The sequence below is a fragment of the Pseudophryne corroboree genome, chromosome 4 (genome assembly GCF_028390025.1).
Source record: "Pseudophryne corroboree isolate aPseCor3 chromosome 4, aPseCor3.hap2, whole genome shotgun sequence".
Taxonomy (NCBI): Eukaryota; Metazoa; Chordata; class Amphibia; order Anura; family Myobatrachidae; genus Pseudophryne; species Pseudophryne corroboree.
Genome location: NC_086447.1, coordinates 312264551 through 312286729, shown reverse-complemented (window position 1 = coordinate 312286729; position 22179 = coordinate 312264551). Strand labels below are relative to the sequence as shown.

Genomic DNA, 22179 nt, shown 5'->3' with positions numbered 1-22179 from the left:
AAATGTGAAGACTTATTATATGGGGCCTGCTAACAAACAGCTCACTAGGCAAATAATGCAGATTTTTTTTGTCTCAGCATAGTGATGTTAATGATAAGAGTATGTGTCGTGCAGTCACCACTAGGATTAGTAATAGTGTAGTGGAGATAATGGTATGTAATGTCTATATGAGGGGTGAACTGTATACAGAAAAAAAAAAAACCTGGTATATTCATAACTGACCTTGCTATTCAGCATCAATATTAACACTCCATCAATAACCAGCCATCCCTCCATCATAAAAGCTAAAGAAACCTAAGATTTGATAGCAGATAAGAACCACTTGGCCCATCTAGTCTTCCCTTTATTTTTAACTTCTCACCCACCATAATTCCTAGTAGGTAACAAATGATGCTGTATATCGCTTCCCGTAGCATGCACCACTGAGCAGGCTTAATCACACAGTAACTAATCTGTGATCAGGTCCCCTCTGAGCTATGAACAATTTGGTTGTAAACAATGCTGGGCCATGCACAGGGCTTTCTGGGGGTCAGTCAGACAGAATGCTCATTACAGAGCTCCCTGCAGCCGCCTACACTATAGGGGGAATTCAATTAGCTGTGGAAAATTACCGTGGCTAACTGATCCCTGGGTGGTAATTCAATTCCTGGCCGGAGGCAGGAAAAACAAAATCCACGATAAGTGCCATATTTTTCTTGCCCGCTATCGTGAAAACACATGAATCTGGGAACTTATCAAATGTGCTGGTTCACACAGGGCAGGTTCCCCAGGAGTTAGGTACCCAATACTTAGTAACCACAGTGACCTGGTGCTTTATGCTTATATAGAATATAAGTACAGGAACTTGTATTCATTTCAAAGCCCGATAAAAAGTTTTTTCCCCATTTCTAAGATCCTTCAGATGGTTTTCAGCAATGTCTTTAGATCGCCAGATGAAATGATTTTATTTACCCAGAAGTATGAAACAGAGCTGTTTGGATAGAAATGTAAAACCTGCACAGGGTACAGCATACAGGACTGTAGGTGCGCCCCATCACAGTGCTCCACATTACAAGCCTGATAACTGCATAAAGCAAAGCATTTACTTATAGTTACAGGTATGTACAAGTCATCTGAAAATGCACAAACCCTTTAAGAACTGTGCTTTTGAATCACAGTTTATGAGGATTTAGTTTCTATACATCAGGGCACAACCATTTAATGACCAGAGGCTCATAATTGTATTTTCAGATAAATAATCTTTTATGTTATGGTAAAAAAAAATCACTCCAAACCTGTCAGAATGAATTTCAAGTGTTTCATTAGCTGACTCATGAGAACACATTTAATAATTCATTTAGATGTGTCTAGCTGCAAGCTCTCTAAACCAAGTAATAGGTATGGCAGGCATGAGATATGATTGCTGACTGCTTCTTCGTATTATTCTCTGGTAGAAAACAATATCATACACTACCTGTGCAACATCATCCCTGCAATTCCATTTCACAGCTAAGAGCAGCTTAGGAAGAATTTCTGGCGTATTCCGACAATAATGCCTGCAATGTAAAATATACTGGAAATCACTAACATATGACCAGGTGAAAAGCTGCCATTGCCTATGACAACGATGTCATAAATCCAGACATGATCAAAGCCCTTATATGGAAAAGTGCCAAGCCTTCTGGATAATAGATCCTGTTCCCTTAACAATATAGAACAAGACATACTCACAATAGGTCTAAAATAACAAACCCAAAAAGCATAATTGCCCAGAAACGTATTTGCACAAATACGTTTCTAATATTAAATTAAACTGAAAGCAATTCAGAAAATGCCTCTACTTCAACTACTGATTTTAATATGAAAACGTGTAGAAGGGATCTTTCGGAGCTATTTCTACTAACTGAGACACTCTACAGCACATGGGGGGGGGGGGGGGGGGGGGGTGTCATTCCAAGTTGATCGCTCGCTGCCGTTTTTCGCAGTGCAGCGAGCAGGTTACTACTGCGCATGCACTGCAATGCACAGGCGCGTCGTACGGATACAAAGTGGATCGCTGCTGGGCGATGGATTTAACGAAGAATCCATTCGCACAGCCGATCGCAAGGAGATTGACAGGAAGAGGGCATTTGTGGGTGGTAACTGACCGTTTTAAGGAAGTGTTTGGAAAAATGCAGGCGTGTCCAAGCGTTTGCAGGGCGGGTGTCTGACGTCAATTCCGGGACCAAAAAGACTGCTCCCGCCCCTGCTGGCCCGTGGCCACACAGCAGCTTCACTGGTGGATCGCACCTCAAATGCGGTGGAAGCCGGCTGTGGGACCCGCTCCGCCTCCGCCACACAGGCCACACAAGCTGTGAGCCTGTGAGAGCACCAAGCTGCAGGTTGGTTACACACTGAAAACGAGTTTTATGGTAAGAACTTACCTTTGTTAAAACTCTTTCCGCGAGGTACACTGGGCTCCACAAGGAATGGACAATGGGGTGTAGAGTAGGATCTTGATCCGAGGCACCAACAGGCTCAAAGCTTTGACTGTTCCCAGAATGCATAGCGCCGCCTCCTATATCACCCCGTCTCCCTGCACAAGATCTCAGTTTTTATTTAACCAGTCCAATGCAGTAGCAGGAAAAGACGACAACGGTTAGTAGCCACAACACCGCATTCTCACGACAGGAGACGTGTCAGCGGCCAAAGAAGCTAAGTGCGTCAGGGTGGGCGCCTTGTGGAGCCCAGTGTACCTTGCAGAAAGAGTTTTAACAAAGGTAAGTTCTTACCATAAAACTCGTTTTCTGCTGCGGTGTACACTGGGCTCCACAAGGAATGGACAATGGGGATGTCCTAAAGCAGTTCCTTATGGGAGTGGATGCACTGTAGTGGGCACAAGAACCCGGCGTCCAAAGGAAGCATCCTGGGAAGCGGCGGTATCGAAGGCATAGAACCTTATGAACGTGTTCACAGAGGACCACGTAGCCGCCTTGCACAATTGTTCAAGGGTCGCACCACGTTGGGTCGCCCAAGAAGGTCCAACAGACCGAGTAGAATGGGCCTTAATGTGATCAGGAGCAGAGAGACCAGCCTTCACATAAGCATGTGCAATCACCATTCTAATCCATCTGGCCAGAGTTTGCTTGTGAGCAGGCCAGCCCCGTTTGAGAAACTTAAACACAACAAAAAGAGAATCAGATTTCCTAATAGGAGCAGTTCTCTTCACATAGATACGAAGAGCCCGTACCACATCCAAAGACCGCTCTTTGGGAGACAGATCAGGAGAAACAAGTGCCGGAACTACAATCTCCTGATTAAGGTGGAACGAAGAAACCACCTTAGGTAGATAGCCGGGACGAGTCCTAAGAAGCGCCCGGTCACGGTGAAATATCAGATATGGGGAACTACAGGACAAGGCACCCAAATCAGACACTCTTCTAGCTGAAGCAATAGCCAGCAGAAACACCACCTTAAGGGAAAGCCACTTAAGGTCAGCTGAACCAAGAGGTTCAAACGGAGACTCTTGTAACGCCTCCAAAACCACCAACAAGTCCCAAGGAGCCACAGGCGGGACATAGGGAGGTTGGATACGCAACACGCCCTGAGTAAAGGTATCGCAATTTTTCTCTGAAACCACACCGACAAGGCATATATTTGAACCTTGAGGGAGGCCAGACGCAGGCCTAAGTCCAGGCCCTGCTGAAGAAAAGCCAACAACTTGGCTATACTAAACTTGGAAGCGTCATAATCGTTAGATGCACACCAAACAAAGTAAGAATGCCAGACCCTATAGTAAAACCGAGCCGAAGCCGGTTTCCGGGCCCGCAATTTGAATGACCGCCTCAGAAAACCCTTCAGCCCTTAAGACGGAAGCATCAAGAGCCACGCCGTCAAAGACAGCCGGGCTAGGTCCTGGTAAACACAGGGGCCCTGAACGAGGAGGTCTGGGCGTTGTGGAAGTAGAATTGGACGCTCTGACGATAGGCCTTGCAGGTCTGAGAACCAGTGCTGTCTGGGCCACGCTGGGGCTATGAGAAGCAGAATTCCTTTTTCTTGCTTGAACTTCCGAATTACCCTGGGCAGGAGTGACACCGGAGGGAACACGTATTGCAGCCGAAACCACCACGGTACCGCCAGCGCATCCACGAATGCTGCTTGAGGATCCCTTGTCCTTGCTCCGCAGACCGGAACCTTGTGATTGTGTCAAGACGCCATCAGATATACGTCTGGAAGGCCCCACTTTTCCACTAGGAGTTGAAACACTTCTGGATCGAGGCCCCACTCGCCGGCATGCACGTCCTGACTACTGAGAAAGTCCGCTTCCCAATTCAGGACTCCCGGAATGAATATTGCCGATATGGCCGGTAGATGGTGTTCTGCCCACTGTAGAATCCGTGAGACTTCCTTCATTGCTAGGCGGCTTCGAGTGCCGCCTTGATGATTTATGTAAGCCACTGTGGTGGCGTTGTCCGACTGTACTTGAACAGGACGGTTCTGAATTAAATGCTGGGGCAGGTTCAAGGCATTGAAGACCGCCCGCAACTCCAGAATATTGATCGAGAGGAGGGACTCCTCCTTGGTCCACCGCCCCTGAAAGGAGTGTTGCTCCAGCACCGCGCCCCAACCTCTTAGACTGGCATCTGTCGTCAACAGGACCCAGTCGGATATCCAGAACGGATGGCCCTGCACAGTTGTTGGTCCCGGAGCCACCAGACGGACCTCCGGAGTCAATGAGATCATTTGAGACCTGATCCGGAGAGGCAGGCCGTCCCATTTGGCTAGAATCAGCCTCTGGAGAGGGCGGGAGTGAAATTGAGCGTACTCCACCATGTCGAATGCTGACACCATGAGGCCCAGCACTTGCATCGCCGAATGTATCGACACTTGCGGACGAGATAGGAAGCAACGAATCCTGTCCTGAAGTTTCAGGACTTTCTCCTGAGACAGGAACAACCGCTGGTTGTGAGTGTCCAATAGTGCTCCCAGATGCACCATGCTCTGAGCAGGGATCAGGGATGACTTCTTCCAGTTGATGAGCCACCCGTGGGCTTGCAGAAACCGGACCATCACATCTAGATGACGCAGGAGAAGTTCTGGGGAATTTGCCAGGAGTAACAAGTCGTCCAAATACGGCAGTATCCTGACCCCTTGACGGCAGAGTACCACCGTCATGACTTTTGTAAAGACTCGCGGAGCCGTTGTTAAACCAAAAGGTAACGCTGAAACTGGTAATGGCAGTTGCCAATCGAAAATCTCAGGTATTGCTGATGAGACACTGCTATAGGAATATGCAGGTAAGCATCCTGTATATCCAGGGAGACCATGAAGTCCCCAGGTTCCAAGGCCAGAACTATAGAGCGAAGGGTTTCCATCCGGAACTTGGAAACCTTCACAAACCTGTTCAATGCCTTGAGGTTGAGAATGGGCCAGGAGGACCCATTCGGTTTCAGGACTAGAAACAGCGGAGAATAGTACCCCCGGCCCCTCTGCGCAAGAGGCACCTGTACTACGACTCCTGTATCCAGGAGGGTCTGTACCACCGAATGTAGAGTGTTTGCCTTTGTCTTGTCCAACGGGACATCTGTCTCGCAAAATCGATGAGGGGGTAAGTTTTTGAAGGCTATGGCGTAACCTCGAGTGACGACTTCCCATACCCAGGCATCTGAAGTGGTCTTCAACCATTCCTGGGTATACCCTAGAAGCCGGCCCCCCACCCTGGGATCCCCGCCCCGTCATGCGGCAGGCTTATCTGTCTTGGAAGCTGGCTGACGGGCCACCCAGGCTCTTTTGGGCTTAGGCTTACCAGGTTTGGAGGTGCGTGCCTGCTTGTTGTATGCCTGACCTTTTGCTTTACCTGAAGGACGAAAGGGGCGAAAGGAAGTACCTTTAGCCTTCGACACAGAAGGAGTAGTACTTGGCAGACAGGCAGTTTTGGCAGTAGCCAAGTCAGCCACAATCTTAGTGAAATCCTCCCAAACAGAATATCTCCCTTAAAAGGGAGTACCTCCAGGGTTATTCTAGAGTCCGGATCTCAGCCACAATATCCGGCGAGCCAGGACTGACGTAGTAGAGGCCTTGGCTGCCAGGATACCGGCATCAGAAGCCGCCTCTTTAATATAACGAGAAGCTGTGACAATATAAGACAAGCATTGTCTAGCATGGTCAGAGGAGATTTCAGCATCTAACTCCAAGGCCCATGCTTCAATGGCCTCTGCAGCCCAAGTAGCTGCAATAGTGGGCCTTTGTGCAGCACCCGTGAGGGTGTAAATCGCTTTCAGACAACCCTCCAGACGTTTATCCGTAGGCTCTTTTAGAGACGTGACGGTGGTGACCGGTAGAGCTGAGGAAACCACCATCCTAGCCACATGCGAGTCCACTGGAGTAGGCGTTTCCCAATTCTTAGTCAGCTCCGGCGCGAGGGGATAGCGAGCCAGCATCTTCTTTTGAGGCACAAACTTCGTACCCGGGTTTTCCCAGGGTTCCTGACGTATATCAATTAGGTGGTCAGAGTGAGGTAAAACTTGTTTAGTTTAATCACCTTCTGATGCTTGAACCTACCTGGTTTCTTAGGAGGAACGGATGGCTCGGGATCATCCGTAATCTGTAAAATTAACTTAATAGCCTCCAAAAGATCAGGAACATCCACATGTGAACCACCCTCCCCATCAGCCGTATCAGAGTCAGAACCTGTGGGGTCAGTGTAAGTGCCGTCTTCATCCGACGGGGTGTCAGTGACAGCAGTGGATTGTGAGGAGACAAGCGCTCGCTTAGAGGACCCCTTAGACGTAGGCGAGCAACGGTCAGAATTTTTAGTAGTCAGGAACTGGTTCAACTTCTTTATTTGAGCAGATAAATCGTCCGCCCATGGCGGGTTAGCTGCAGGGACCACAAACGGTTGCACCGGCATTGGGGGTCCCATAGGGGGTGTTAGTTTATGAACTAGCGTATGCAGAAGCGTGGAAAAAGCGGCCCACGGCGGGTCATTATTTTCCCCCGTTGCCACCGTCCCACTGGGGGGCAAGGAGCCCTCAGAACCAGAGCCCAAAGCTGCTATATTCTCCTCATAGGTATCTGCGGCTTCAGCAACACCAGCAGTGTGTTCAGTCCCAGAACCGTTACCCTCAGAAGCAGACATGATATAACTTGCAGTGTCAGCTAACACAGTACAATTTGTCTGCAGCACAATACCTCTAGCCCAAACCCCTGCGCAGTGTAGTCAACACCAGCAGAGATAAAGGAGAGATATGGTGACTAAATCACAGAGAAAAATACGTAATACAGTATATCTTTGTGAAAATCCTATATTAGATAAAACCTGACGCACCAAGCCCCCTCAGGTTATAGAATATAGGGAGAGCAGGTTGAGTGAAAGATACGAAATGGACACCACTCAGCTATCAAATGCACACACAAATAGTCACAGTCTGTACGATGCAGAGGTTATTACTAACAATAATACTGCACTGGACTAGCGTACACAGCTATATAACAATAGATATAACCAGAGCCGGCCCTAACCAATATGATGCCCTAGGCAAGATTTTGTCTGGTGCCCCCTAGCACCACCGTTCGTTCCACCTCTGACCCTGCACCCCTTTCCCAGCACCATCCCCCCCCACCCATAGCAGTCCTTTTTTTTTTCCTACCCCCTGTAATTTAAATAAGAACAGTGTGCACATTCTGTGCACAGCCCAAAAATGTATGTATTTTTGCTGGCAAGGGGCATGGCCACACAATAGTACCCCAATTCAAATTATGCCTCACAGTAGTGCAACTTTATTCACAATTTATCATGCGATAGTGCCCCTTATTCACATTATATCACACAGTAGTACCACTTTACCTTATATACGTTACTCCTCACAGTAGTGCCCCTCATTCACATAACATCATACTGAATTGCTCTTTATTCACATTACACCACACCATATTGCTCTTTATTCTCATTACACCACACCATATTGCTCCTTATTCCCATTACACCACACCATATTGCTCTTTATTCACATTAGGCCACACAGTAGTGCCCTTTCTATACGTTACGCCACACAGTAGAGCACCTTATACACATAATGCCACACATTCGCAATGCATTTATACACATAATACCACACAGTAATGCCCCTTACACATGACACACATTATTAATGTCCTTATAAACATAATGACACACATAGTGCCCCTTACACATATGTTACACATTATTAATACCCTTATACACATAATGACACATATAGTTCCTGGCGTGAGTCAACTGGCAGCTCTGCTAACGTCGGGTGCCTATTTTTTATGAAAATGCATCTGATTTACATTGCTATGTGGCTAGGATGCATAAGCAGCTTATGCTGACTAAAAGGATATGCGGCATGCCTATATACTGTGTGCGACTGTAGCTATATCTGCATACGAAATGCTACACACAGAATATAGGCATGTTGCATATCATTTTAATCAGCAGAAGCTGCTTGTGCCCCTAGTCATACCAGATGCCCTAGGCAATTGCCTAGTTTGCCTATGGCCGGCTCTGTATATAACAGTACACAGTAAGAACTGGATGTATATCACAGGGTAATTGTACTAGGAAAACCTGACTTAGTGCACTCTTTCTTAACTAACACTGACTAAAAAAGGCAGGTAGAATACTTAAGTGTCTTGTAAAGTCACAGCACTGACAAACAGGCGGCTTTACATAGGAGGATTTGCCCAAGCATTCCCAGGAATAGTGAGCTGAGGGATAATGGCGCCGCAGACACTGCCAGGGATTGAGGGAGAGACAGATATGCAGCTCCAGGGCGGGAACATTTGCAGAAAATGGCGCCCTGGGGCTGGGGGAGGGGCTTCAGGTCCAAGCTCAATCCCCCTGCTGGCAAAACCACCGGGTACTGCGGGCTCTGATAAAACGGTTTAGAGAGAAAACCTGACCTGTCCCATGCCCTGGTGATCTAGTGGGATCGCCTGTATCGCCAGTGTCCACCGCCAGCGTGCGCGGCCTGCCTCCCACTGACCGCGCTGGATTGCGATAAAGACCGGGTCCCGTGAGCGGGACCCACTTACCACCTCCCGAAGCACAGCCACGCGATCCCGGAGAGCCCCCGTCGTGTGTGCCTGACAAGAAGAAAACCGGAGCCTCCTGCTGTAAGTTACCCGGCAACCAGGGCTCGGGAGTGTACAGCGCCGCTGGGGAGAGCTGGAGCTGCAGCAGTGAATGTCCACTGACATGTAACACTGCTGCTGCCCTTGAAGTCTTCACTTTTTTCCTCAGAAAAAAAGCTCTTCTTAGGGCTGCCTGGAGCAGCCCCCTCTGTTAAGTGCCTGCTACTGCAGCACCAACTACAAAAACGGAGATCCTGTGCAGGGAGGCGGGGTGATATAGGAGGCGGCGCTATGCATTCTGGGAACCGTCAAAGCTTTGAGCCTGTTGGTGCCTCGGATCAAGATCCTACTCTGCACCCCATTGTCCATTCCTTGTGGAGCCCAGTGTACCCCACAGCAGAAATGGGGGTTATTTTAGATTGCAGGTTTTTTTTTCCTGTGGTGCTCCCCCTCTCAGTCCCTTTCTCTCCCCACCTCACTCTCTACCCCCAACATCACTCGCTCTCCCCCGCATCTAGTCTCTCTCACTCTCTCCCCCAAGTCTCTTCTGTCGCTCTCCCCCCCAAGTCTCTTCTGTCGCTCTCCCCCCCAAGTCTCTTCTGTCGCTCTCCCCCCCAAGTCTCTTCTGTCGCTCTCCCCCCCAAGTCTCTTCTGTCGCTCTCCCCCCCAAGTCTCTTCTGTCGCTCTCCCCCCCAAGTCTCTTCTGTCGCTCTCCCCCCAAGTCTCTTCTGTCGCTCTCCCCCCAAGTCTCTTCTGTCGCTCTCCCCAAGTCTCTTCTGTCGCTCACCCCCCAAGTCTCTTCTGTCGCTCACCCCCCAAGTCTCTTCTGTCGCTCCCTGTCTTCCCTACGCATCTTTCTCCTCCATGTCTCGTCTCTAGCTCTCTCCCCCACGTCTTGTCTCTCACTGCCTTGTCTTGAATTGGTATTTTTGACCACGCCCCTTCCCCATGAAGCCACTCCCCTACACTTTTGGTGCACGCCTGCAGCGCGCACTGACCCTGTTTTATATTATTTTGGGGGGGCGCTGTTTCTTGCACACAGCGTTGAAATGTCTAGTTACGGCACTGCTATTTAGTATTGAGAGATCATTATAATCAAGAAATTTATTTAGCAGTAGCCACTCTATGTGTTAAGTAGCCCTAAGCTACGAGATGTACAAGTTTCCAAACTTTTTTTTAATAAAAGACTGTTCTTTTGTAATTGATAGTTACTGTAACCACTATTTCCATATATCTGGAGACACCACAATACAATTTAATATTAGCAATTTATTTGTGGATATTATTACGAGGTATTTCTGGCCAATTATGCTTTTTGGGTTTGTTATTTTAGACACATTATGAGTATGAGTATTGTTTTATGGAACAAAGTGGTATATTTATATACTCCTTTTCACAGCTATTTTCTGATTTGTGTGTGGGTTACAGCTGACTGCAGCGCTGCGTCAGCATGTGTCTGTTTAGATGTATAGAATCCGGCTTCTTGACATTTTAGAAAAGTGCATTAGTGCAAAACCCAAAACAGCAAAATAGGCACAGTAGCAAAGGGATTAAAACCGGGGTATTCAATGTGCAGCCCTCCTGCTAACGTGGAACTACACATCCCAGCATGCCCTGCCACAGTTTTAGCATGACCCAATAGCAAAGCTGTGGCAGGGGATGCTAGCATTTGTAGTTCCACAGCATCTACATGGCTGCATGTAGAATACCCCCGGATTAAAACAGTTACAATTTTTAAATAAAAGACAAGCTGAGAAAAAAAAAAATGAAACAACAATAATCAGCAAATGATCTGCCACCGGCACACCCGCCCTAATGCTTCTGCATTGTTAAATGTAAATAATAAGATTTTACTTACCAGTAAATCTATTTCTCGTAGTCCGTAGTGGATGCTGGGGACTCCGTAAGGACCATGGGGAATAGACGGGCTCCGCAGGAGACATGGGCACTTTAAGAAAGAATTTGGATTCTGGTGTGCTCTGGCTCCTCCCTCTATGTCCCTCCTCCAGACCTCAGTTAAGGAAACTGTGCCCGGAAGAGCTGACAGTACAAGGAAAGGATTTTGGGAATCCAGGGTAAGACTCATACCAGCCACACCAATCACACAGTATAACTTGTGATAACTTTACCCAGTTAACAGTATGAACAATAACAGAGCATCAGATAAACCCTGATGCAACTATAACATAACCCTTATTTAAGCAATAACTATATACAAGCATTGCAGAAAAAGTCTGCACTTTGGGCGGGCGCCCAGCATCCACTACGGACTACGAGAAATAGATTTACCGGTAAGTAAATTCTTATTTTCTCTAACGTCCTAGTGGATGCTGGGGACTCCGTAAGGACCATGGGGATTATACCAAAGCTCCCAAACGGGCGGGAGAGTGCGGATGACTCTGCAGCACCGAGTGAGCAAACGATAGGTCCTCCTCAGCCAGGGTATCAAACTTGTAGAACTTTGCAAACGTATTTGCACCTGACCAAGTAGCAGCTCGGCATAGCTGTAATGCAGAGACCCCTCGGGCAGCCGCCCAAGAAGAGCCCACCTTCCTAGTGGAATGGGCTTTCACTGATTTTGGCTGCGGCAATCCAGCCACAGAATGAGCCTGCTGAATCGTGTTACAGATCCAGCGAGCAATAGTCTGCTTTGAAGCAGGAGCACCAAGCTTGTTGGATGCATACAGGATAAACAGTGACTCCGTTTTCCTGACTCTAGCCGTTCTGGCTACATAAACTTTTAAAGCCCTGACCACATCTAGTAATTTGGAATCCTCCAAGTCACGAGTAGCCACAGGCACCACAATAGGTTGGTTCATATGAAAGGATGAGACCAATTTTGGCAGAAATTGGGGACGTGTCCTCAATTCCGTTCTATCCATATGAAAAATCAGATATGGGCTTTTGAGACAAAGCCGCTAATTCTGAAACGCGCTTAGCCGAAGCCAAGGCTAATAGCATGACCACCTTCCACGCGAGATATTTCAACTCCACTGTTTTAAGTGGTTCAAACCAGTGTGATTTCAGGAAACTCAACACCACGTTAAGATCCCAAGGTGCCACTGGAGGCACAAAAGGAGGCTGAATATGCAGCACTCCTTTCACAAACGTCTGAACTTCTGGCAGAGAAGCCAACTCCTTTTGAAAGAAATGGAAAGGGCCGAAATCTGGACCTTAATTGAGCCTAACTTCAGGCCCAAATCCACTCCTGACTGAAGGAAGTGAAGGAAACGGCCCAGCTGAAACTCCTCTGTAGGAGCATTGCTGGCCTCACACCAAGAAACATATTTTCGCCATATCCGGCGATAATGTTTAGCTGTTACGTCCTTCCTAGCCTTTATCAGCGTAGGAATGACCTCCTCCGGAATACCCTTTTCTGCTAGGATCCGGCGTTCAACCGCCATGCCGTCAAACGCAGCCGCGGTAAGTCTCGGAAGAGACAGGGTCCCTGTTGCAACAGGTCCTGTCTTAGAGGAAGAGGCCACAGATCCTCTGTGAGCAATTCTTGCAGATCTGGATACCAAGTCCTTCGTGGCCAATCTGGAACAATGAGAATTGTTCTTACTTTTCTTTTTCTTATTATCCTCAGTACCTTGGGTATGAGAGGAAGAGGAGGAAATACATAGACCGACTGGACCACCCACGGTGTCACCAGGGCGTCTACAGCTACCGCCTGAGGGTCCCTTGACCTGGCGCAATAGCTCTGTAGCTTTTTGTTGAGGCGTGACGCCATCATGTCTATCTGTGGTAGTTCCCACCGACTTGTAATCTGTGTGAAGACTTCATGATGAAGTCCCCACTCTCCCGGGTGGAGGTAGTGTCTGCTGAGGAAGTCTGCTTCCCAGTTGTCCACTCCCGGGATGAACACTGCTGACAGTGCACTTACGTGATTTTCCGCCCAGCGAAGAATCCTGGTGGCTTCCGCCATCGCCACTGTGCTCCTTGTGCCGCCTTGGAGGTTTACATGAGCCACTGCGGTTATGTTGTCTGACTGAATCAGAACCGGTTGGTCGCGAAGCAGGGACTCCGCTTGACGTAGGGCGTTGTATATGGCCCTTAGTTCCAGGATGTTGATGTGAAGGCAAGTCTCCTGACTTGACCACAGGCCTTGGAAATTTCTTCCCTGCGTGACTGCCCCCCACCCCCAGAGGCTTGCATCCGTGGTCACCAGGACCCAGTCCTGAATGCCGAATCTGCGGCCCTCCAGAAGGTGAGCACTCTGCAGCCACCACAGGAGAGACACTCTGGCCCTGGGGGATAGGGTGATTAACCGATGCATCTGAAGATGTGATCCGGACCACTTGTCCAGGAGATCCCATTGAAAGGTCCTCGCATGGAACCTGCCGAAGGGAATGGCCTCGTATGATGCCACCATCTTTCCCAGGACTCGTGTGCAGTGATGCACCGACGCCTTTTTTGGTTTTAATAGGTCTCTGACCAGTGTCATGAGTTCCTGAGCCTTCTCCATCGGGAGATAAACCCTCTTCTGGTCTGTGTCCAGAATCATGCCCAGGAAGGGCAGACAAGTCGTAGGAATCAACTGCGACTTTGGAATACTCAGAATCCAGCCGTGCTGTCCTAACACTTCCAGAGAGCGTGCTACGCTGATCAGTAACTGCTCTATTGATCTCGCTTTTATGAGGAGATCGTCCAAGTATGGGATAATTGTGACCCCTTGCTTCCGCAGGAGTACCATCATTTCTGCCATCACCTTGGTATATATTCTCGGTGCCGTGGAGAGACCAAACGGCAACGTCTGAAATTGGTAATGACAATCCTGCACCACAAATCTGAGGTACGCCTGATGAGGTGGATAAATGGGGACATGAAGGTATGCATCCTTTATGTCCAGAGACACCATAAAATCCCCCTCTTCCAGGCTTGCAATGACCGCTCTGAGCGATTCCATCTTGAACTTGAACCTTTTCAGGTATATGTTCAGAGATTTTAAATTTAATATGGGTCTGACCGAACCGTCCGGTTTCGGTACCACAAACATGGTCGAATAATAACCCTTCCCTTGTTGAAGGAGGGGAACCTTGACCACCACCTGCTGAAGATACAATTTGTGAATTGTAGCTAACACTACTTTCCTCTCTAATGGGGAAGCTGGCAGGGCCGATTTGAAGTATCGGTGAGGGGGCATCTCTTCGAATTCCAGCTTGTATCCCTGAGACACAATCTCTATTGCCCAGGGATCCACCTGGGAGTGAACCCACTTGTGGCTGAAATTTCGGAGACGCGCCCCCACCGGGCCTAGCTCCGCCTGTGGAGCCCCAGCGTCATGCGGTGGATTTAGTGGAAGCCGGGGAGGACTTCTGTTCCTGGGAACTAGCTGTGTTGTGCAGCTTCCTTCCTCTGCCCCTGCCTCTGGCAAGAAAGGACGCACCTCGGACTTTCTTGCCTTTTTGTGATCGAAAGTACTGCATTTGGTAATACAGTGCTTTCTTAGGTTGTGAGGGAACATATGGCAAAAAATTTGACTTTCCAGCAGTAGCTGTGGAGACCAGGTCCGAGAGACCCTCCCCAAACAGTTCCTCACCCTTGTAAGGTAAAACCTCCATGTGCCTTTTTGAGTCGGCATCGCATGTCCATTGCCGAGTCCACAGGACCCTTCTGGCAGAAATCGACATTGCATTTATTCTAGAGCCCAGTAGGCTAATGTCTCTTTGAGCATCTCTCATATATAGGACAGCGTCTTTTATATGCCCCAGGGTCATTAATATAGTATCCTTGTCTAAGGTATCAAGTTCCTCAGACAAGGTATCCGTCCATGCTGCTACAGCACTACACACCCAGGCCGACGCAATTGCCGGCCTTAGTAAGGTACCTGAATGTGTATAAATGGACTTCAGGGTACCCTCTTGCTTTCTATCCGCAGCATCTTTTAGGGTGGCCGTATCCTGTGACGGCAGGGCTACCCTCTTGGATAAGCGTGTTAGAGCTTTGTCCACCCTAGGGGAGGATTCCCAGCGTAACCTGTCCGTTGGCGGGAAGGGATACGCCATAAGCATCCTCTTGGAAATCTGCAGTTTTTTTTCTGGAGATTCCCAAGCCTTTTCACATAACTCATTTAGCTCATGTGAAGAGGGAAAGGTCACCTCCTGCCTTTTTTCCCCATACATATGAACCCTCTTGTCAGGGACTGGGGTTTCCTCTGTGATGTGCAACACATCCTTCATTGCTATAATCATATAACGGATGGCTTTAGCCAATTTAGGCTGTAACCTTGCATCATCGTAATCGACACTGGAGTCAGAATCCATGTCGGTATCTGTGTCAACAATTTGGGATAGTGGGCGCTTCTGAGACCCTGACGGCCTCTGCGACATCGGATCAGGCATGGGTTGAGACCCTGACTGTCCTAAGGTTTCAGCTTTATCCAACCTTTTATGCAAGGAATTAACATTATCATTTAAAACCTTCCACATATCCATCCAATCAGGGGTCGGCGCCGTCGGCGGAGACCCCACATTCATTTGCTCCCGCTCTGCTTCCACATAGCCTTCCTCGTCAAACATGTCGACACAAGCGTACAGACACACCACAAACACACAGGGGATGCTCTTTATTTGAAGACAGTTCCCCCACAAGGCCCTTTGGAGAGACAGAGAGAGAGTATGCCAGCACACACCCCAGCGCTATATGTCCCAGGAATCACACAGTAACTTAGTGTTAACCCAGTAGCTGCTGTATATTATGTTTTTGCGCGAAATTTATGTGCCCCCCCTCTCTTTTTACCCTCTTCTACTGTGAATCTGCAGTGGAGAGCCTGGGGAGCTTCCTCTCAGATGAGCTGTGGAGAGAAAATGGCGCTGGTGAGTGCTGAGGAAGAAGCCCCGCCCCCTCGACGGCGGGCTTCTGTCCCGCGTTTCTGTACACTATTATGGCGGGGGCTCATACATATATACAGTGCCCAACCGTATATATGTGTAACCTTTTGCCAAGAGGTCCTAATTGCTGCCCAGGGCGCCCCCCCCTGCGCCCTACAGTGACCGGAGTATGTGGGTGTAGTGTGGGAGCAATGGCGCACAGCTGCAGTGCTGTGCGCTACCTCAGTGAAGACTGGAGTCTTCTGCCGCCGATTTCGAAGTCTTCTTGCTTCTTTCACCCGGCTTCTGTCTTCCGGCTCTGCGAGGGGGACGGCGGCGCGGCTCCGGGATCGGACGACAAAGGGTGAGATCCTGTGTACGATCCCTCTGGAGCTAATGGTGTCCAGTAGCCTAAGAAGCAGGACCTATCTTCAGAGAGTAGGGCTGCTTCTCTCCCCTCAGTCCCACGATGCAGGGAGCCTGTTGCCAGCAGATCTCCCTGAAAATAAAAAACCTAACAAAATACTTTCTTATAGCAAGCTCAGGAGAGCTCACTAAATAGCACCAAGCTCGTCCGGGCACAGATTCAAACTGAGGTCTGGAGGAGGGACATAGAGGGAGGAGCCAGAGCACACCAGAATCCAAATTCTTTCTTAAAGTGCCCATGTCTCCTGCGGAGCCCGTCTATTCCCCATGGTCCTTACGGAGTCCCCAGCATCCACTAGGACGTTAGAGAAAAGGGATGACCCGAAAGTGGAGTGTTCTGCAGCACTAATAGACCAAGCCTAAGCAAGATCTAATTATAGGCAATATGCTAAATGCCATCTTATCAAATGTACTCAAAATCTAATTGCGCTAGCAATAACAAACTCCAAAGATCTCCCAACGAGTAATTAAGGTTTCTCCTTTGGTAACAAAGTTAATTATACAAATTTGGAATACCTAAACAATCAATTACAGTAGTGAATTACACCGTGGAAGTACATTTCTGTATTCAATGAATGTAAGGAAACGTGGCAAAAATCAAGGCAGTGTGTATTTTTATTTATCTTAGGTTCTCCTTATATACTGCACACCTATTACATATTTATTTACTACGTTACCGAAACACAAACATACTTATGTCTGCTGTATTCAACACCGTGCAAAATGGTGATAATTATTGCTGATACTGAGCGACTAAATAGACTGTCGTCAAGGGGTTAACAATCTGAGACAAATTAACTACAAAGGAGGGGCACAATCTGTATGAGCAACTAATACAAATGCTCTCTCCTTTTAACTGCCTGGTAACAAATATTATTAAATCTGTTAATTGTAGAAAGGTTTTATGTTGTGGTGATTAAATCGTATTATATAAACGGAGCTGTGGCCTGGAGAGTGTATTCACAGATTTACTCTGGGTCCTGGACAAAGAGAAAAGGTTCTGCACTTCCTTACTGGAAATGCAGTTGTTTGCTTGGACCAATAGGGAAGGATAAACAATACCTGTGGCTCCATAGGAACTCTTTTTCTTGTTCAGTTATTTCTGAAAGAGGGTCCCGAGTAGATATGGCTTTCAGCTGTTCTTTATCGCTTTCAAGGACTTCATTATCTCTGGCTATTCTGCTAGTCTGCAATATCAAGTTGTCATAACACATTAAAATGGTAATATTTTCAAAAAAAGAACCGCAGTGTCTTTAATAGTGAAAATACCTGTTTTCTCTGGATATGTTAGTTGTGCCTCATGGCAGGTTGCCACCTACAGATGAGTCCTCATATGCTACGCTGTGTATGATGTGCATGATGCCTGGCGTTAGTGTGCCACCATGTCCTGTTGAACTCTGCTAACATCAGGCATATTTTTTATACTGAAAATGCATCTGTTGCAATGCAATGTGACTATGACGCACAAGGAGACTAATTTGATTAATTTGATATAGGACACTTGTATATTGTGTAGGAGTCTGTGGCTGCTACATAGTAGTCCTTCGTGAACAGATTCAGAGCCTCAGTCACACACAGATATACAAGTGTCGCATATCAAATTAATCAGCACAGTCTCCTTGTGTGTCGTAGCTGCATTGCTGTGCGACTAAGAGGCGTTTTTGGTAAAGAAGAAGCAATAGAAGATTCTCAAGAGGAGCCGTTTGGTGTGAATTGCAGCAAAGATGTATGAGGACATATCTGGATGTAATACAGCCCAGTCAGTGACCCCCATGCCACATCTATATCTATCTATACATATTATCCAAAATGATTGAGACCAGAAGTAATTTGGATATTGGATTTTTCCGTATTTTGGAACAATTGCATACCATAATGAGATATCATGGCGATGGGACCTAAGTCTAAGCACAGAATGAATCTATGTATCATATACACATTATACACACAGCCTGAAGGTCATTTTAGCCAATATTTTTAATAACTTTGTGCATTAAACGTTTGTGTACATACACACAATTCATTTATGTTTCATATACACCATATACACACAGCCTGAAGGTCATTTAATACAATATTTTTACTAACTGTGTATTAAACAAAGTTTGTGTACATTGAGCCATCAGAAAACAAAGTTTTCACTATCTCACTCAAAAAATTCTGTATTTCGGAATATTTGGACATGGGATACTCAACCTGTATGTGCACACACGCACAACCAATGCAGCTTCTAAAAGCACAAGTAACATTAAGTATATGGACTCTAAATGTAAATATCATATGTGACAATAATATAATCAGTGTACTGCAATACTGAGCAAATGTTTAAAGTAGATTATACAGTAGATCCAGTGTTGTCCCCAGGCTTAAAGTTTCGGGCGGTCCACCTGGCAAGATACGAGATGCCACAGGGCACACACGGACTCTGAGTCCCCTACCACCCGGCACTCTTGCTAATTAGACCTTGTTGCAGGTGGACGCTGTTTCCGGACGGACCGCCCGATGGGAAGATCATATAACTGACACGGCCGAGCTACACAGACGTCAGTGTCACATGATCTTTCCATCGGGCGCTACAAATGAGTGTCCACCTGCAACCAGGTCTAATTGGCGAGAGTGACGGGTGTCAGGGAACGGACTCCTTTCGCTACAAGGTCAGTGTTGTGGGCGGCAGGAGGCGGGCACGTGGCCTATCACAGTGCAGGGTGAGGGCTGCGTTCCCTCCCCCGTGAATAAAATCAAGGGAGCGCTGTTCAGGCGGGAACAGTCGCCTGACTGAGTAGCAGTAAACACAGTTTCAGTGTCTCTCTGTTCTGTGTAGTATATGCTTGGAGCTGTTAAAAAAACAACAAAAAAACCAGAAAAAAAAAAAACTAAGTGGTGCCAGAAAGTTAGGGCAGCATCTGGGAGCTGCTTAGCATTCTGTGGTGCCAACTAGTGGGAGGATTATCTGGGAGCTGCTTAGCATTCTATGGCAGGGCAGTAATTGTGTCTGTGACAAACTAATTGTGCAGTATTAAGTATAATATTAAGTATTAGGTCAGGATTTAAACACTTTATTATTGCGAAGACCCCCACCCGGCTACTTCTTGATGCCACCAACTAGAAAAAAATGCTGGGGAGAACACTATGATCTGTGTGCTATAATTTACATGACAGCAGAAATATTACTGTCCAGGTGTTTTTTTGTTTTCTCTGTATATATTTGAAGTAGGTCTTAATATATTTATGACAATGTATGACACAAAATGCAAAAATCAAACAGGACTCTACAACGAATTCTGGAAATAGGCAACATAAGACCACCCAGCACATCAGCACCATTACTAAGAATGCCTCTAGGCAGTTAGAATTATACATATGATACGCTCATTCTACATGTAACGCAGAGGTTAGCTTACAGATAAAAGGTGGCATGCCATTTGCATAGTTTGGAGAGGTTTTCACACATACAAATTCTGTATATTCTCCATAACTGGGCAAGTGAGGATACAACAGAAACCTTTTCCTCTTTATTTTCATATGACCATATAAAGGCTGAATATATTTTAACCCGACAAGAGATGGTTTAGAATTTGAAAAAAATTAAAAATTTAAAAAATTAAAAATAATTAAAAAAAATAAATAAAAAAAAAATCTATAATAGAGTATCCTTTTTCCTTTGACATTTAAAAACAAAAATAATACTACATTTGTTGTGTATGACATCATTTTCCTTACATATATACATATAAAATATTAATATTTACCAGTCCAGAATGGCTGTAATTGTATCCCATTTCTCTATCTAAAACTTTATTTGCGTGATCTTCTATTGCCATCATATCTGGGAACTTCACAGGGCTACTGAAACTGTCAAATTCTAGCTCCAAGCAGGGGGTTTCCTGAAAATAATACAAAACCAAACCGCTGAAAACAATGCCCACAAACATGACAGTGCAAAACAAACGTTAAACTGTGACCAAATTGTGACAAAAGGGTGCCTGTTACCTTGTTTGGGTTGGACCCTGTGACACCAATAGGGTTGAGCAAGTCTTCTAACCCATGAGGTACAGGCCATAGGTTCAAGGCCATTTTTCCAGAAACGAGTGTATCCGTGTAATCAAACAGGTTTATATTTCCCCAGGCTAATGGGCAGTGCTCCTACAGAGACAGAAATGTAAGGAAACACATGGGTATGTTAAACTAGAATGAAACAGATTTCATTATAACTGAACAGCCTAAGATGTTTTAAGTACTTCCCTCTTAGGACATCCTCCATCACAGAGTGTGCAGCTAATTTGCTGGTCTATAAGGGTAGGGAGGGGAGAAAGCTGCAACAGCCAACTGTACAAGCATGGAATTTGCATGAGGCTGTTCTCTTCAAAGTAAAGTGGCCAGTGTTTTTAATGTGGGCATAATTTCTCTAAGGAAATAAGCTCTGTGCTGCAAGGACATTATGGCAGGGTTTCCCTGCTGTAATCCGAGCAGCACAGCTACTGTTTAATTGCAAAAACAACATTCTGTGTCTTTCCCACCATCTTAAACTTCACGTCTAAAACCGAGCTAATCTTCTTCCAGCCCTCCCGCATATCCTCACCTCCCACAATCTTATTATCTATTGATGGCACGACTATCTCCTCTAGCCCCCAAGTGAGCTGTCTAGGAGTAATCCTAGACTCCTCCCTCTCCTTCAAACCACACATTCAGCACCTCTCACAAACCTGCCGTTTTCATCTAAAAAATATTTCCAGGGTCAGACCCTTTCTCACCCAGGATGCCACTAAGACCCTCATCCACTCACTGGTCATCTCCAGACTGGACTACTGTAATCTCCCCCTGACTGGCATTCCTGACAAATACCTCTCTCCACTCCAATCTATCCTCAATACTGCTGCCCGGCTCATTTTCTTCACCAAACGCACTACGTCCACCTCCCCTCTCTTAAAAGACCTTTGCTGGCTCCCCTTCCCTTTCAGAATCCATTTCAACCTCCTCACAGTCACTTACAACTTCCCTCACCCACTTCACTCCCAGTTACATCTCTAACCTTATCTCCCTTTACACTCCCACCCGTCCTCTTTGCTCTGCTAATACATGCTGACTCTTCCTGCTTACTGATTACTTCCTCCCACTACCTCAAAGATTTTTCACTTGCTGCTCCATTTCTCTGGAATTCCCTACCACTCACCCTCAGACTCTCCACCTCTCTACAAAACTTCAAACGTGCTCAAGACCCACTTCTTCACCAAACCCAGCCAAATCTCATCCTAACCATCTGTTCCACGCTATGTACCCCGTCTGTGTCACCCCTGTCTGTCTACCCCTCAACTTTAGCGCTCGCGCGAGTAGGGCTCTCTTCCCTCATGTGCTTCTCCTTTTTCTTACTTTAATAATCTTCAACTGCACCAAATCCAGCAGTCTTCTGCCATCTGATACTTATTCCAGTGTCATCTGCTGATGTAGCAATGTTTATTTACCCTGTACTTGTCCTATATTGTCTTCAACTGTAAGTTGCTGTTTTCCTGTTTGATTTATATACTCTGTAATTGGGCGCTGCGGAACCCTTGTGGCGCCATATAAAGGATAATAATAATAATAATAATAATAATAAAATGTGCAACAATGCTCAATCGCACTGAACTAAAACACAAACCATATGTAACATTTGTGGGAAACGGGTCTTGAACAATGCTACATTGTAGTTTTATGACACATAACACAATATAATATAACATAATAGCTTGTTTATTTTAGCAAGGGAAAAGAACAGTTTCACAAGGACTATAGGCCTGATGTTAAGTTGGATGGCAATCGGCTGTATGTTGCTCTGGCACTGTGCACATGAAAAATAATGTGCATACTAACCCACTTGCAAAGTTGGATACATCCTAGCACACCTCGCATG

General features: G+C 46.6%; 1 protein-coding gene across 1 annotated transcript in view; it reads right to left on the bottom strand.

The window, feature by feature from the left end:
• The window catches only part of PIK3CA (phosphatidylinositol-4,5-bisphosphate 3-kinase catalytic subunit alpha), a 174799-nt gene that overhangs the window by 80117 nt on the left and 72503 nt on the right, over positions 1-22179 (bottom strand). Inside the window, exons 9-12 of the mRNA XM_063916302.1 lie at positions 20283-20435; positions 20042-20176; positions 17355-17479; positions 1454-1535 (exon numbers count right to left, since the gene is read on the bottom strand). Coding sequence (XP_063772372.1) covers positions 1454-1535; positions 17355-17479; positions 20042-20176; positions 20283-20435 — 495 coding nt within the window. The remainder of the gene's footprint in view (positions 1-1453; positions 1536-17354; positions 17480-20041; positions 20177-20282; positions 20436-22179) is intronic.